Source organism: Pipistrellus kuhlii, unplaced genomic scaffold (assembly GCF_014108245.1).
Source record: "Pipistrellus kuhlii isolate mPipKuh1 unplaced genomic scaffold, mPipKuh1.p scaffold_m20_p_13, whole genome shotgun sequence".
In the NCBI taxonomy this organism is placed as follows: domain Eukaryota; kingdom Metazoa; phylum Chordata; class Mammalia; order Chiroptera; family Vespertilionidae; genus Pipistrellus; species Pipistrellus kuhlii.
Genome location: NW_023425438.1, coordinates 42,740,593 through 42,755,626, shown reverse-complemented (window position 1 = coordinate 42,755,626; position 15,034 = coordinate 42,740,593). Strand labels below are relative to the sequence as shown.

Here is a 15,034-nt window from a genome sequence, read left to right as displayed (position 1 = left end):
CACACATGTCTAGATGCATTCATGTGCAATGCCATCACCAAAGCTAAAAATTGACAATAAAACCTGATTACATTAATGCAGAGGCTAGGAAAATAAATACCCCTGTTCAGCACTGATTGAAACGCAGCATTCCTTTAGAAGTCTGAAGTGCCACATGCCAACCTAACACACAATGTCCACTGATTGCAGGAGACACCAGGTGTCTGGCAAGGGAATCAATCAGCAGCGACTTCAACAATAAATGCAATTACCACTCAGTATTTTAAAAAGATGTCTGATGTGCAAATGAGTACTTTAGCTTTGCTCGGCTACATCAAATTCCTATTTTGGTGACAATTCAGCTTTGAACTCTGCCACTCACTATCCCATCACCAGCCTCCTAAATGGAAACAAGCACAGTCTCAAAAAAAAAAAAAAAAAAAAAAAAGGCAGTCATGTGGACCCTTAACAGAATATGCTTAAAATTGGGTTTCACATTAAAGCACACAAAAACACAAGTGTGGTAGAACAGGTAGCATCCTATGGACAACCAGCACATCTATGTTAAGTGAAGAGAAGGACTCTTTAGCAGCCAGCCATGGAAAATGGGAACTTAAGTTTCAAACGTAATCGTAAGGTAACGAGATGCAGAGACCCAGACAAATCACACCGCCTCTCAGCGCTCCCTACTCTCTGCTCCTTGTCAGAGGGTGGATGATTTGGGCTCATGGTGACTCCGTCTGCCAACAATTACCTATCTGGCTGCAGGGCAGGGAATGATGGTGGGGATTTTAGGAGACTAACTGAATGATTCTTCATCTAGTCAGTGAATTGTTGATGAAGAAACATCAATGTAAGCTTCTGATAAGAAGGCAATTCCCTCTACGTTCCTGTAATTTACTCAGAAATGAGAGGAAAAAATCAATATCTGGAAAGAACAGCAGTAAAAAAAAAATATGCCATATAGACTAAAAGGCCAAAATTAAAATGTTACGTGTAATACTTAAAGGTGAAATAGCCGTGTTGTGGTTATCACGCAGAAAGCTAAGGACTCACTGTAGAAAAGGGTGAGTCCTATTAGAAAACACCCAGGCGCATCATCTATGTTTATCACGAATATGATGACAAACACTTTTTTAAAAAAAATTGGAAAAAGCCTCGATGTTATAGATGATAATTCTAACTTGCTCCATCAAAATACAAGAGATTCTTCATGCTGAAAACAGATCAATAGATGCTGGCAGACAACACTAGTTTGTTTATGAGACGATGCACTTCTCTGAAAAAGAACAAAAATGCCACTAGGAAGAATTATATGCCTTGTTCATTTGCAATTAAGTGTTAACACAGTCTGAAACCCTGACTGGCCCCAACCAGAAGTGCTGGCTCACAGCCCAGTAATTCAGCACCAGAAGCTGTAGTTCCCCACTTCGGCCACGAGATGGCGACCTTCCACCGCTGCTATTCGCGACCAGGCTGCGCTCCGAGTGGAACAAATGTGTGTGTTAGTCTGCAATCATTTTTAATTTCACTCCTGACAATCGGACAGGACTTCTTAATACTACTGGGTTGACCTTTCCAGGATTTTGTGCTAAATCCTTTCTTTAAAATTCCTTTAATCTGCTTTGTTGAGAAAAGAATACAGTGTACTCCACAGGGCAGCATGTTGCAGCGGTGTCAGAACTGCTCAAAACAGGTGGGTGGGAAGGCAGGAATGCCTGCAGCCCCCCGGGCGCCTTACATCACATTGCAGGCTGGGGTGTTGTGAGCCCTGTCCCCATCGGGGAGTTCAGGGAGGATGTTAGCCTTGCCTGGCTTCCCCCCCAAGAATGGCTGCCCAGGGCCTTCCACAGCAGGGAGAATGACAGGAGGGCTGCACAGTTCATTTATTTAGGCTCAGTCCCAGTCTCTCCCTGCTACAGGAAGGTTGTTCATCTGGGGAAGGACCTTTCTTCAAATGTTGCCTTTGAAATCTAAGTAGGCTGTATGGGGGACAGAGGGCTTTGTCTCCAACACACTTGCGAACAAAGTAATCAGTTAACTAAGTGAGGCATAGGACACAGGTGGGGCTGGCGGAGAGCAGCCTGCACTGTGGGTACAGGAGGTTCCAGGGATCCTAGGGCTGCTAGATAGCCCTTGTTCACCCAACACTCGCTCTGTGCCAGACCCTGTGATGCCCACTTCATAGGAATTTCTCCTATTTCAACCTCCCACAACACTGTGGGCTGTCCTGTCACTAGGCATGTTAACAGGGGAAGCGTCTGAGGTGTCAGGAGCTTCCATGGTGGGTTACAGCACGGCTGCCAGGCAAGTGGACATCACACCGAGATGAAGCCTAGGCAGTCTCACCCCGGTGGCCAGATGGTTAATCAGAATGCTGTGAGTGCTCTCAATGTGCTCTCAAGTAGGCGAAGTCTCTCCTTCTGCTCACTTCATCCTACTTGCAAGACCCTGCCCTGACTCTTGCAGGGACTCTTCTTGGAAAACCCTGAAGAAAACTCCCAAGCAAATGTTGTTCCGCGTCTCTGTGCTCCTCGGGCACCTGCAATAGCGCCCACCAAGCGATCTGCGGTGTGTGAACATGGAACACACGCCGGAGGTGCTGCCATTTGAGGGGTTTCATCGTGGTGCAGAGTTTATGCATAACTTGGAAATATTGGATGCTTTCTTGGGGTGAACTCAGAGAAAAGATCTGGCACAAGAGTTTTTGACAAAAAACAAAACAAAACAAAACAAACTTGTAGCCAAAACTGGTTTGGCTCAGTGGATAGAGCGTCGGTCTGAGGACTGAAAGGTCCCAGGTTCGATTCCAGTCAAGGGCATGTACCTTGGTTGCAGGCACATCCCCAGTAGGAGGTGTGTAGGAGGCAGCTGAGCAATGTTTCTAACTCTCTATCCCTCTCCCTTTCTCTCTGTAAAAAAATAAATAAATCAATTATATATGTACTTTTTTTTTTTAATCACACTTGTGGTTTTGGAAATCCCTCTGGAAATGATGGAACAAAGCTGAGATGGCAGGGGAAGGGAGAGCAGACTCATTATTCCATGCCCCAACTCAGCGGCCCCTTGTTATTCATTCCATGACAAATTAAGTTAGCCCTTGAGGGTTAGCTAACAGGAAAAGTGATGGGCCAGGAATGGCCGGAGCTAGGGGAACTAGGCCATCAATAGGTTGGTTCCCCAAAGAGGAAAGTGGATGTTTCCCTTCATCTAACTAAGCACTGAGATGGGTCCAGGGTTGGTACCAACTGTCCAGGGATAAGATTCACTGAGGGCATGGAAGAGAGTCTCCAGGCAGCAGCCACATTCCTAAGCACTTACCTTCATCTTACTAGATCTGGTTGAAGCATCTTGATTGCAACTAGATCCCAGTCAGTAACTAGGGAAACAGAGAAAGGACTAGCTGTCCAGGACTGGGAAGGTGGCCTTGGCCCCTGATTCAGTAAATTGGTGAACAGGGTAGGGCTCTCTTTTCATTAAGAAACAAAGGAGGTAAAAGGAACCAAAGAACTGCGACAAGCAAGGCACATATAATGGAGTCCTATGGGTTGGTGGGGTACGTAGGTGCCACAGACCCAGCCCAGGTACCACAGGTGTCAGGTATGGTGTGACAAGATTGATTCTAGTGATGGGATGTGTGATTGGGCTGCTTTTTATTGCCAGACAAAGACAGGCTCAAAGCCCATAGATCTACATAAGGGCAGGCTGGAGAAGGGAACAAAATATACTCAACATGTGGTCCATGTGAAGCTGGGCATGGGTGGTCATTGGCCAGCTAACCAGGAGAGCTGGCCTAGCCTAAACTACCACGTGGCCCAAGCATTGCTCTCAATTTCCAGACAGGGCCACCCCAGGTGCAGGTTTGTACTCTAGGAAGTCAGGGGGGAATCTAAACTCTGTGTTTCAAAGAAAAACAATGCAAATGACTCTCCTGTAACTTTTAAAATAGGTTATTGAATTAGCTGAACCATAGGAAAAAGTTGGGGGTGTACCATAGGGGTGAAGGACCCAGTGATCTAGTGAGCACTGAAGTCTTTTGTACAGTTCAGCTCTGTAATACACACGGTCCATACTGCCACCCTCATAAAGCAAGCTTTGGCCAACTCTACATACGTACAATTTTCAGATGAAATAAAAGTCTCATGACATCTGCCATGTCCGCCAGGATGAGCAGGCGGGTGACAGCCGACAGCAAAGCCCTCGCCGCCCGCACCATGGTGCCACGCTTCACGGATGAGCACGGGTCATCAGCAAACTCGGATGAGGCGATGCGCATGGTCTCACCTGGAAGACAAAGGCAGGAGGCACGTGGGTGGACAGGAGGCTCGGAGAATGGCAGGCCTGAAGGTCTGTGCATGGATGATCATTGTTCTCGATGCAAAACTACAAATGACCACTCCTGGGCTTGCAACACAGCTGAACCTTCCACGTAGGATGCATCCCTGCACATGGACAGGTGCTGTGCGCAAATCAAGGTGCTCATTTCCCATTGAGTGTGGAGTTCTGCTCTTAGCATCAGTAAGGAATGTATTTAAGTCAATTTGTCTGATAGTTGAGATGAATTTGCTCTTATCTTAATCATACTCACTCTTCATTTCTCTACGGACCAAAGATATTTACGAGGCAGCTAGTTGAGGCTACTGACAGTTTAGGTCCAAAATTTACTGCTCCACAGAGGAATGAAACTGAAAATGTAGGTCCCATTAACACCATATCCTTAATTGAATTACATAGTAACAGATTATAGAAAAACCCTAATTTATTCCTTTTTTCCTCTCAGTTCAGAATTCAGAGCCAAGACTAAAACTATAAGAGGAAGTTTATTTATTTAGAAAGTCACAAAGTTAGGAGTGAGGCATAGAAGAAATGCGCTCAGGAAACAAGTTACAGAGGCAAAAGAAGGCCCTCGGAGCTTAGGAGAAAGAGAGAGGCAAGCACTACCTTAGTTTTTTTAACACTGTTAGGGACCTGCTTTCTAAAATAGAGAGAACTTATAAGACAACCGAACTAATGCAACAAGCGTTTACTGAGCACATACGTACTGTGTCAGATTCTCCCCGGGGTTGTGGAATGACAAAGGTGACTGAGAATGCCCTGGCCTCACGGAGTTCAGTCTAATAAGGAAACCAGTTCTAAATTCATCCTCAGAATGCAATGATTACATATCATGACAGGCATATGATTAAGAATGTAGGCAAGCTCTAACCGGTTTGTCTCAGTGGACAGAGCGTCGGTCAGTGGACTCAAGGGTCCCAGGTTTGATTTCAGTCAAGGGCATGGACCTTGGTTGCTGGCCCATCTCCAGTAGGGAGTGTGCACGAGGAAGCCGGTCGATGTTTCTCTCTCATCATTGTTTCTAACTCTCCCTCTCCCTTGCTCTCTGTAAAAAATCGATAAAATGTATAGTTTTTAAAAAGAATGTAGGCAGAAGAGAGGAGGGAGCAGTTTACTCATTTAGTGTGATTCTGGGGAGAAGCTCTCACCTTTGATGGCTGGGCTTAGAAGAACTCAGAGGTTCACCGGGAACACAAAGATGGGGAGGGCACCTTAGACAGACGAACAGTGTGGGAGGCCCGGAAACCTGGATGGGGCACTGAGGGGAGGGAACGGCAGTCACAGTGAAGGCACAGTGAGGCAGGGGTTCCGGGGAAGAGGAGCCAGTGCTCGGAATGCTGAGGAAGAGAGTGGGACTGTGTCCTCTGCAGGGCGGGAAGTGACATGAGTAGATTTTCATTTGAGCTGCACTACATAAGTAAACTGGAGGGGACATGGCTCGCGCAGAAAAACCTGTTAGCAGGGCCAGTGCAGCTGTACTCTGAGAGCAGTAATGAGGGAGAGGGCCTGGACCAGGGGAAATGCATGTGGTACCAGGAGGAGGGAATAGTGATGAGATCTGTGTTAGGAAACAACAGATCCCGAGATGGATTAGATGTGGAGGACAGAGACAAAGAAGCCAAAGTGGAAGGTAAACAGTGTCAGCATACAATTGACAGGTACATGTTTGCACAAAGTTCCCAGGAATGGGAACCAAAGGGAGATCATTAACTAGGATGAGGCTGGGCCCAGCCCAGTGAGGCGGATATCCACCTGGGGCAGAGAGGACTGGGAGGCATAATGAAGCCTCCCATACAGAGCATACACAGGCATAAAACTTCAATAAACTAGAAGAATAGAGTTAATATGACCAATTATTTCATGTAGGAGAAAATGACTCATTCAATATTTTCTTTAAGTAGTGATTACTTCCCACCAGTTAATCAAAATCTAGCTTATTTAGATAAAGTCAATTAGATGATCGAAAGTCTCAGTGCACCACAATTTATCCTATCATAAATGGGAACATTTAAAAACACATATGTCTTTCCTTTTCACGGGCAGATCGGAATATAATGTGACTTGCTCAGTTAGTGCCATAGTTCTTTCAACCCCTGCAGTGATGTTTTTACATTTGGGACATGTGGGCACGTAAGGAAATACACGGAGTGGCCAGATTATTATGATCTCCGAAAGCATAATAATCTGGCCACTCAGTGTATATCCTATCTAATAAAAGGCTAATATGCAAATTGTCTCCTTGACCAGGAGTTCAACCAGCAGGCAAGCCCGCCAACTGCCCGTGTCCCCTCTCTCTGGCCAGGCTGGCTGGACCCCACCCATGCACGAATTCATGCACTGGCCCCTAATATGTATATACACTGAGTGGCCAGATTATTATGCATTCAGAGATGATAATAATCTGGCCACTCAGTGTATATGTGCTGTTGGATTTTTAAAAGAGACTACAATATACAATAAGCATATTATGTTGCTAACCAGCTTTTTTATGCCTCTGCACCAACAAATTGCTTGATGCATAAGAACAGATGGAGAGAAGTTTAAAAATCCATTAGGGTCCTGGCACCATGGTGAATTTTCATGATGCATGGCCCTAGAGGACCAAATGAAGTTTAAGAAGGAGGCTGGTGCTGAGGAGCTACATATTCAATCCAATCGTCTCACCCTGGTGGCAGGCTCACACACAGTAAGCTTCCTTCTCCTCCCGGCTACTCCAAAAGACACATTAGCCAACAGCTATGTGGTCTGGAGAAGAAAGCTACCTCACTGCCATTCTGTACAGTGCAGACAGAAAGAACATTACACACAAGGGAGAACCTAATGACATTTTGAGAGGGTCATTAGATACAGGTTTGTGGAATGGACCCACTCATTCAAAGAAAAGGAAAATTTGTTCTTCACATGAAACTAGGGAGCCACACAGTTGATCTGGAATTCTGCAGATTCCATTGGTATGAGCCATAGCATGGGTAAGAGCAGTGGCCTCAGGTAGGGCGACTCTCAGCATAAAGGCACCCCCGTGCCCCCCCCCCCCCCCAGCATGTGGAGGATCAGTGCCTAAGCAAACGGATTTTCAAGCTCAGGTTTTCATGGAGAAGGGCAGGAGCAGGGCATGTCAGAGCTGGCCATTTGGTCAGCAGTACAGCTCCAGAGCCAATGGGTTCCAAATAGTAATGAGCACTGAAGTTGGGGCCTACAGGCAGCACCCATGGAAGAAACTCAGAAGATATCCGAGAGAGAGAGAGAGAGAGAGAGAGAGAGAGAGAGAGAGAGAGAGACCTACTATTATAGTACATCAGTAAATGTGATTCTGCAAAGAAAAATCTCATGCTACATTCTGAGATTTTCCTAAGACAAATAGAAGTTTTAATTCAACTTAAATTAAAACTAAAAACTTATTTTAAGCAGAGACAAATGATGTCATGTTATTAAATATTTAAAGGGAAAGCCATCCAGAGCTATAATTTGAATACGTTTTATATCCACATAGTTTTAGGTTTATGAATTAAAACAGAAATTTATATTGTAAAATGATAAGCACATTTATCTGGATAAAATTAGCTATTTTCCCAGGAAACTGCCTTTCTATAATACCAAAATATTTAGATAATAAGTAGCATGCCTGTGTAGGAGATGGAAGAGAGCAGTGGAAAGAGGATGACAAATCTACCTGTTTCTTTTATAGATACGATTGTATTCAATCTCCTTTACTTGATTATAGACCTAAGCACAGAGCACTGTTTCTATGGTAAAGCTTTTGAGCTCCCCAAGCCACTTTCCTTGGTTGGAAAGAAAAGAAATTAACATCTCCAAATAAGTGACTAAAGGGAAACAGTAACAATTAAATTGCATATAGTACTTTTATATAAAGGTTTATTATATAAATACTATTAAAATACAAATATATATATATATTAGATGCCCAATGCATGGAATTCGTGCACTGGGGAGGGGGGTGTCTCTCAGCCTGGCCTGCACCCTCTCACAGCCTGGGAGCCCCCAGGGCATGTCCAACTGCTTCAGAGGCAGGAGAGGTTCCCGCCACCTCTGGTAAGCTCCCCAGCTGTAAGCACAGCTTCTGGCTGAGCAGCACTCACCCTGTGGGAGCACACTGACACCAGGGGGCAGCTCCTGCATTGAACATCTACCCCTGGTGGTCAGTGCACATCATAGCAACCGGTTGTACTGTTCAGTCTATTTACACATATTAGCCTTTTATTACATCGAATACACTCATAAATTTAACAATGTCTGTGTGACACAGACCTACAATTGTATCACAACTCCACTCCAACCATTACTAAATATGTGTGCTGGGTGATGAGTCAACCATTGTGTATTAGCCTCTGCAACTGTAAATTAGAGGTGAAAATGAATACAACTGCCTTGTAACTGTGATTTAGGGGTAAGGGTTGGAGATGATACAGTCAAAGCGCACAGCACAAGACTATCCCTGCAACGAGGGCTTACTCACTATCATCACTGATGGCCCAGAAAACACCATCACTGCAATCCTCTCCAGTAAAGAACTGTTGGTGAACTTCTCAAAGTTTGGAAGCATATTTTTGGTTGATTCCACCCCTCATATTCACAATAATTTAGAACCAAGAGAAGTTCTGCCCAAAATATGCTTATTGCTTTAATTCAGATTATACCCCTCTCCCTGCCCCCGCCCCCAAATATGGTTGTTAGTATTTGGTTTTCAAACCAGTGATTATTCTGGTTCTTACGCTACCCTAAAGACATTAGGATGGATAGGTAAATGTGCATACACATGAGGTAGCATCAACTCAAATGTGGAGTGAAGCAGGGCAGTAATAATCAATGGAAGAGAGGGCTGCCATGCAGAGGACCGGGTCTCAGGAGCCAGCCAGCCACTTAGGAAGCAGATCATGAACCAAGAGCATGAGCGTCATGTGGCTCATCCACCTGAAAGACAGCCTGCATTTCAGGTAAACACTCTTCAAACACTTAACAAATGAACTACTGGAAAAGTGTGAGAAGCAAGGGGAAAGGTATGGTGCAAAGCTAGGTTCAGAGAAGCTAGGTCAACCTTCCTAATACTGAGACCTTTAATATAGTTCCTCATGTTGTGGTAACCCCCAACATGAGGAACCATAAAATTATTTCTGTTGCTACTTGATAACTGTAATTTTGCTTCTGTAAATGAATCGTGTTTTCCGATGGTCTTAAGCGACCCTTTTAGTGGTTCGCAACCTGTGGGTCGCAACCCAAAGGTTGAGAACTACTGTTCTAGAGCCTAAGACCATCAGAAAACACAGATACTTACATTATGATTCATTAAAGGTAGCAAAATTACAGTTATGAAGTAGCAAGGGAAATAATTTTATGGTTGGGGGGTCACCACAACATGAGGAACTGTATTAAAGGGCCGCAGCATTAGGAAAGTTGAGAACCACTGCTCTAGATGCTGATGAGGACATAACTTGCCCTGTCTTTCAGCAACCGCAGGCATCATATGATGCCTGGAATCATATGATGAAGGCTGAATCCACAATGAGAAAGGAAATGAAGAAACATGCAAGCCACAGAGCAAATGTAATGAAATAACCAGAGCAAGAGTAGATTAAGACATACAAAGCCAAGTAGAGGAAAAACAAAGCACCTACCATATGCTGTGTGATAATTTACATTGTCAATGTTTTTATTATAAAACTAGGGGCTTGGTGCACAAAATTCATAAACATTAAAAGGAAATTAATTAGAAGAAATATTTTAATATTGCTATTTTCCCTTTCTCTATAATAGAAGTGTCAGAGATGAAAGAAAATTCATAAAATTTATATGAAAATTTCCCTCCTGTCACAGTACGGGGAGTGTCAGGGGACCCAGAGTCAAGTCCCTGCCCACCTGCGGGTGCCTTGAAATTTCACAAGACCCAGACCTGGCCAGCTCTATCCCTGTCAAATCCCTCAGGGTTGGGGGCACAGCCTCAGGTCCCCTGGCCCCAGCATGAGGGCACTAGGTCTATTTACATATTATCTCTTTATTATATAGGATAAAGATTGCTCCTTTAGAGAACTGAAAACTATAGATAATTTTTTTAAAAAAGGCATACACCATTCCAATAACAAGAGACAACCAACCACCAGGGGACATGTGATGAGTTGTCTTCTAGAAAGTTCTCTATGCCTATATTTTTAACCAGTAGTGACAATATTTAATATTACAAATGCATATTCACCTTGGTCTAAATACACATATTTTCATTTGCCTGGTTACATAAGTTACCTGGCATAGAATAGTTAATGTACTTGCAAATTTACTCAATACAGAATTCTTAGAGCAGATGCTTCTAAGAATAACGGTAAAAGTTTCCAATCATCGTAGGGAAGGTTTGTTTCTTTACACAATAACCCATGCCGGTCTTTTTCCACACATATTTTTCTCAAGGTCCAAATTTTAAAGGAATGAGAAATAGATCCTGTTCAGCAATGCAGGAAAATGCAATGTGATTTTAAAGAAGAAAGCAAGATTAGTGAGATATAAAAACTGACCATGGCTTTGCAAAGCCCTGGCTAGTTCTGTTCCTGAAACTAGGCATCTGCATCGAGCCACACACTCTCAAAAGCCAGTGCAGGAATAAACGTAACTGAATTTTAGGGTGGTAATGGAGTAGACAGTGGACATCTGAATGCTTTATCATTTTTATTATATTGTAGAGTCTATAAAGGCAAAGCGATGTTTGAAAGCCACTTACTGCTCTGGTTAGCTAATTTCCAAAGCAGGTAGGAAAAGATTTATCTTCATTTGAGATAAAGCAAGATGAAATGTTAAATGAATGGTCAATGTGGAAAACACCACAGAAGTTACAATGTTATTGTCCCCTCTGCCCTGCTCAAGGAGGCACTGGGAGAAAAAGAAAAAAAAAAAAGAAAAAAAAAAAGGAGGGGCTGGGAGCCTGGGTCTCCGGGGGCGTGGCCAGCCGGAAAATGGCCCTCAGCCCCTCACCCAGGCTGGCCACGCCCCCCAATGGGAACCCTCACCCCATGGGGGCATGGCAAACCACCACAGGACCCTCGCCCAGGCCACCCCTTGCCCCAAGTGAACCCCCACCCTGATCCGGGGCACCCTTCAGGGCAAACCAGCCAGCCCTCACCCGTACACCAGGCCTCTATCTACACTAATAAAAGGGTAATATGCTAATTAGACTGGGAGACCTTCCAGGAGACCTTCTGGACGTTCTTCTGGACAAAGCCATGGTGGTGGGGCCGAGGCAGAGGCGGTTAGAGGCTAAGGGGGGAGGGCACTTGTGGGCGATCAGGCTGTTGTGGGAGCTGCTGGAGGTGATCAGGATGGGGGAGGGGAGATTTGGGGTGAGCAGACCAAGAGGGGGGCATTTGGGGGTGAGAAGGCAGTCAGTGGGGGTCAGTTGGAGGTGATCAGGACAGCAGGGGGATAGTTTGGAGCAGGCCAGCAGAGGGGCAAGTTGAGGGTGCCGGTTTAGGCCCAATCCATGTAAACCGGCAGTAGGACATCCTTTGAGGGGTCCCAGATTGGAGAGGGTGAGGCCGGACTGAGGGACACCCCCAACCCCTGCACCAATTTCATGCACTGGGCCAACAGTCTATTAATATGTGCTCTGATCTCATTCCTAATTAGTATAGTTCTCTTACATTTAGAGCTTACAGTGTGCCAAGGTCTGTTCCAATAGCTTTACATGTTTTAATTCAATTACTGCTCAATGAAGTAACTACTTACATTGTCACCATTTATACCAAAGGAAACAGAAAACAGAAAGAGAAGGGTACACAGCCAAGGTCAAACAGCTGGTAAGCGATGGGGCCAGAATTCAAAGCCAATTTGGCTCTAGAGTCTATGCTCTTAACAGCAGTGCTTTAGAAATGTTTTTTTAAAATTCTTCTGACTGTGTTAAAATTTTTTGTTCATATATTGCTGTCTGGACCTCTATAATGAGTTGAAGACTTGCACACTATTCTGTTTAGTTAGTGGAGTATTGTAAGGAAAGAGAGAGGAAGGAAGAGAGAGGAGAGGAGTGTGGGGAGAGAGAGCCAGAAAGGAAGGAAGGAACAGAGGGAGGGGAGATCTAAACACTGACCTTTCTACAATTATTCCCAGGCTCCACCACTTCCTGTCTCTTATCAGGGCCGATAAATGCCTGTCTGTGCCTATCTACATTTGAGTTTTCACCCCTTTCCCAAGACTGTAAGCTTGGTCAGAGTGGAGATCATAATTGCAGCATGTTGATTTCCTTTTTAAAAAAAATATGTTTTTATTGATTTTCAGGGAGAGCAAGGAAAAGGGAGAGAGAGATAGAAACATAAATGATGAAAGAGAATCACTGACTGGCTGCCTCCTGCATGCCCCCAACTGGGGGCCTGGAACTGAGGCATGTGCCCTGACCCAAGAATTGAACTGTGACTTCCTAGTCCAAAGGCCAACACTCAGCCATACCAGCTGGGCAATTTCTTTATTCATAGTATTTAACATATATTTGACAAGGTACATTTATTCAATAACTATTGATAGGAGTAAAGGAAGGCCTGCCTGGAACCTAACATTTGAAATATATCAAATTAATGCTGACTCAAGGAGAAAGGTCAAAAGAAATCCTGAGTCCTCACCAGTTGGGCTCAGTGGATAAAACATCGACCTGTGGACAAAGGGTCCCAGATTTAATTCCGATCAAGGGCATGTACCTTGGTTGTGGGCACATCCCCATAGGGGGTGTGCAGGAGGCAGCTGATCAATGTTCCTCTCTCATCGATATTTCTAACTCTCAATCCCTCTCCCTTCCTCTCTGTAAAAAAAATCAATAAATATACAAAAAAACAAAAAACAAAACAAAACAAACAAAAAAGAAATCCTGAGTGCTACACACTTAATGTAATAATAATTTGAATATTTTCTTTTTTTAAATTGGACCTGTGATTTCAGCCAGCAACCAGGAAGCTACAGCACTGAGAAGGGCAACTGCCAGTAGAAGCAAGTAACTTCTTTGTTTCTCCTTAGTTTTGCCCACATAGGCATTTGCTATTATGAGAAAGAAGTGTTAAAGCGGTTAAACATTCAAGAATTTGAGAGAGCAATGCATGCATTTCACCCCAGAGCGGCTATTACTCAAACTCAGGATTAGGGGAAAAGGTTGGTAATATAAAATTTTCAGAGGTCCAGCAATGATAAAATCATGTATTTTCTTAAGCAAAATCTGCCTTAAATATGCTCCCTCCTGCAGACCTTCTCATTTCTAGCCCTGAAAGTTGAGATGGTTTTTGTTATCAGAAAGCAAGATAACTGTGGCCTAAATAGTGAAAATGAAAAGAGCCTTACATGCTTATATATTTTTTTAAAAAGCAACTACCATACAAACCACATCAAAACCATGTAAATATTATAAAATGAGAATATTGCTTTTTCCTCTGTATTTCCATCAAGTGTTGTCCTTGGTAGAGGACTCAATCTTGTTTCATTTTTCCATAAAGCTCTCTGAGCTAATGAGACATTAATTGAAAAAGGAGAGAAGGCTGATGGATCCATTGTCTCTGAAGGGACTGTGAGACAGACTGGAGCATTTCTGATCTGGGTGAGCCCTCCTCATGCATCATTCAACACCTCACTGTCATCTGACATAGGAAGACACAGAACCCACCTAAGGCTATTTTTGCTGGAGGTCAGGCAGTTGTGTGGGGCCAGTGTACTGCTCTCCTTACATCCCAGTTATGGGCTCTGGGCACAGCCCCAGAGTGGCTGGGAAGCCATCAAAGCATCATGTGATGCCAACAAATCAGAGCTTCCCCCTCACCTAATAAAACCCCTAAAAACCCACTTGACCTTGTTACAGCCCCGCCTCAGTAGCTAGAGCAGCTCTGAAGACAACAGAGCATCCGCCTTTGGTCAGGCCCAGTGTTCTTTTCCAAGGTGGGTAACAAAATCTGTTCCAAGGCAAGTTCCCCCATTTAAGACATGTTCATTATACAAAAGTTCTACAAATGTCAGTAATTGATGATTAAGTGTATTGAATGTCATGAGCTATTAAACATTGTTAGGAATGGTAATGTGCCACCTTGCAGAAGGCACAGATCATTAAGCATATGGATTTTAATGATTTCAGCTGTAGCCTTTTCCTGGTTTGAGAGGAAAGGGGATTGTGGTCAGAAAAATCGGCAAGCTGCAATATGGCACATTTCACAAATGATATCTTCACAAAGACCAGTTAAATGTAGCAAGAGCAACTTTCCATAAAAAGGTGATTATTGTCTTGGGCTCGAATACAGTGGAATACCATATATTTGGAAACATTAAACAGAAATATGCTACACTGAAGAGAAAAACAGAAGATAGGATATCAATATAGAAACCAAAGTCACTTAATATTTTCACAAAAATTAAGAGTTGATAAGTATGTAAATTTCATTCTACATAATAAAAGTGTTTCTGAAATAAGAATGCTGTATCATATATATATATATATATATATATATATATATATGCCAGTCATAAGAAATTAAAGCTGACTATGTCATTCAAATCTTAAAATCTGATCATTTTGATGTTTTTACCCTCAAACCAGTAAAGAAAATCAGATTTCTCCATGTTGTATTTTAAAACATAACTTAATTGAGTTGTAATTTTACCACACCATTTAACAGGTTTATAGTAACTACTAGAGGCCCAGTGCATGACTTCTCACAGTCCAGTTCCCCTCAGAGGGGTCCTTATCACTGCTGCGGAGGCAGGA

At 43.6% G+C, this 15,034-nt stretch overlaps 1 protein-coding gene across 5 annotated transcripts in view; it reads right to left on the bottom strand.

Moving 5' to 3' along the window:
* CTNNA2 (catenin alpha 2) overlaps positions 1-15,034 on the bottom strand; it is a 1,074,738-nt gene that overhangs the window by 764,969 nt on the left and 294,735 nt on the right. For all 5 annotated transcript variants that reach the window (XM_045580946.1, XM_036435853.2, XM_045580945.1 and 2 more), the window contains one exon: positions 4,097-4,263. In XM_045580946.1, the coding sequence (XP_045436902.1) occupies positions 4,097-4,263 (167 nt within the window). The remainder of the gene's footprint in view (positions 1-4,096; positions 4,264-15,034) is intronic.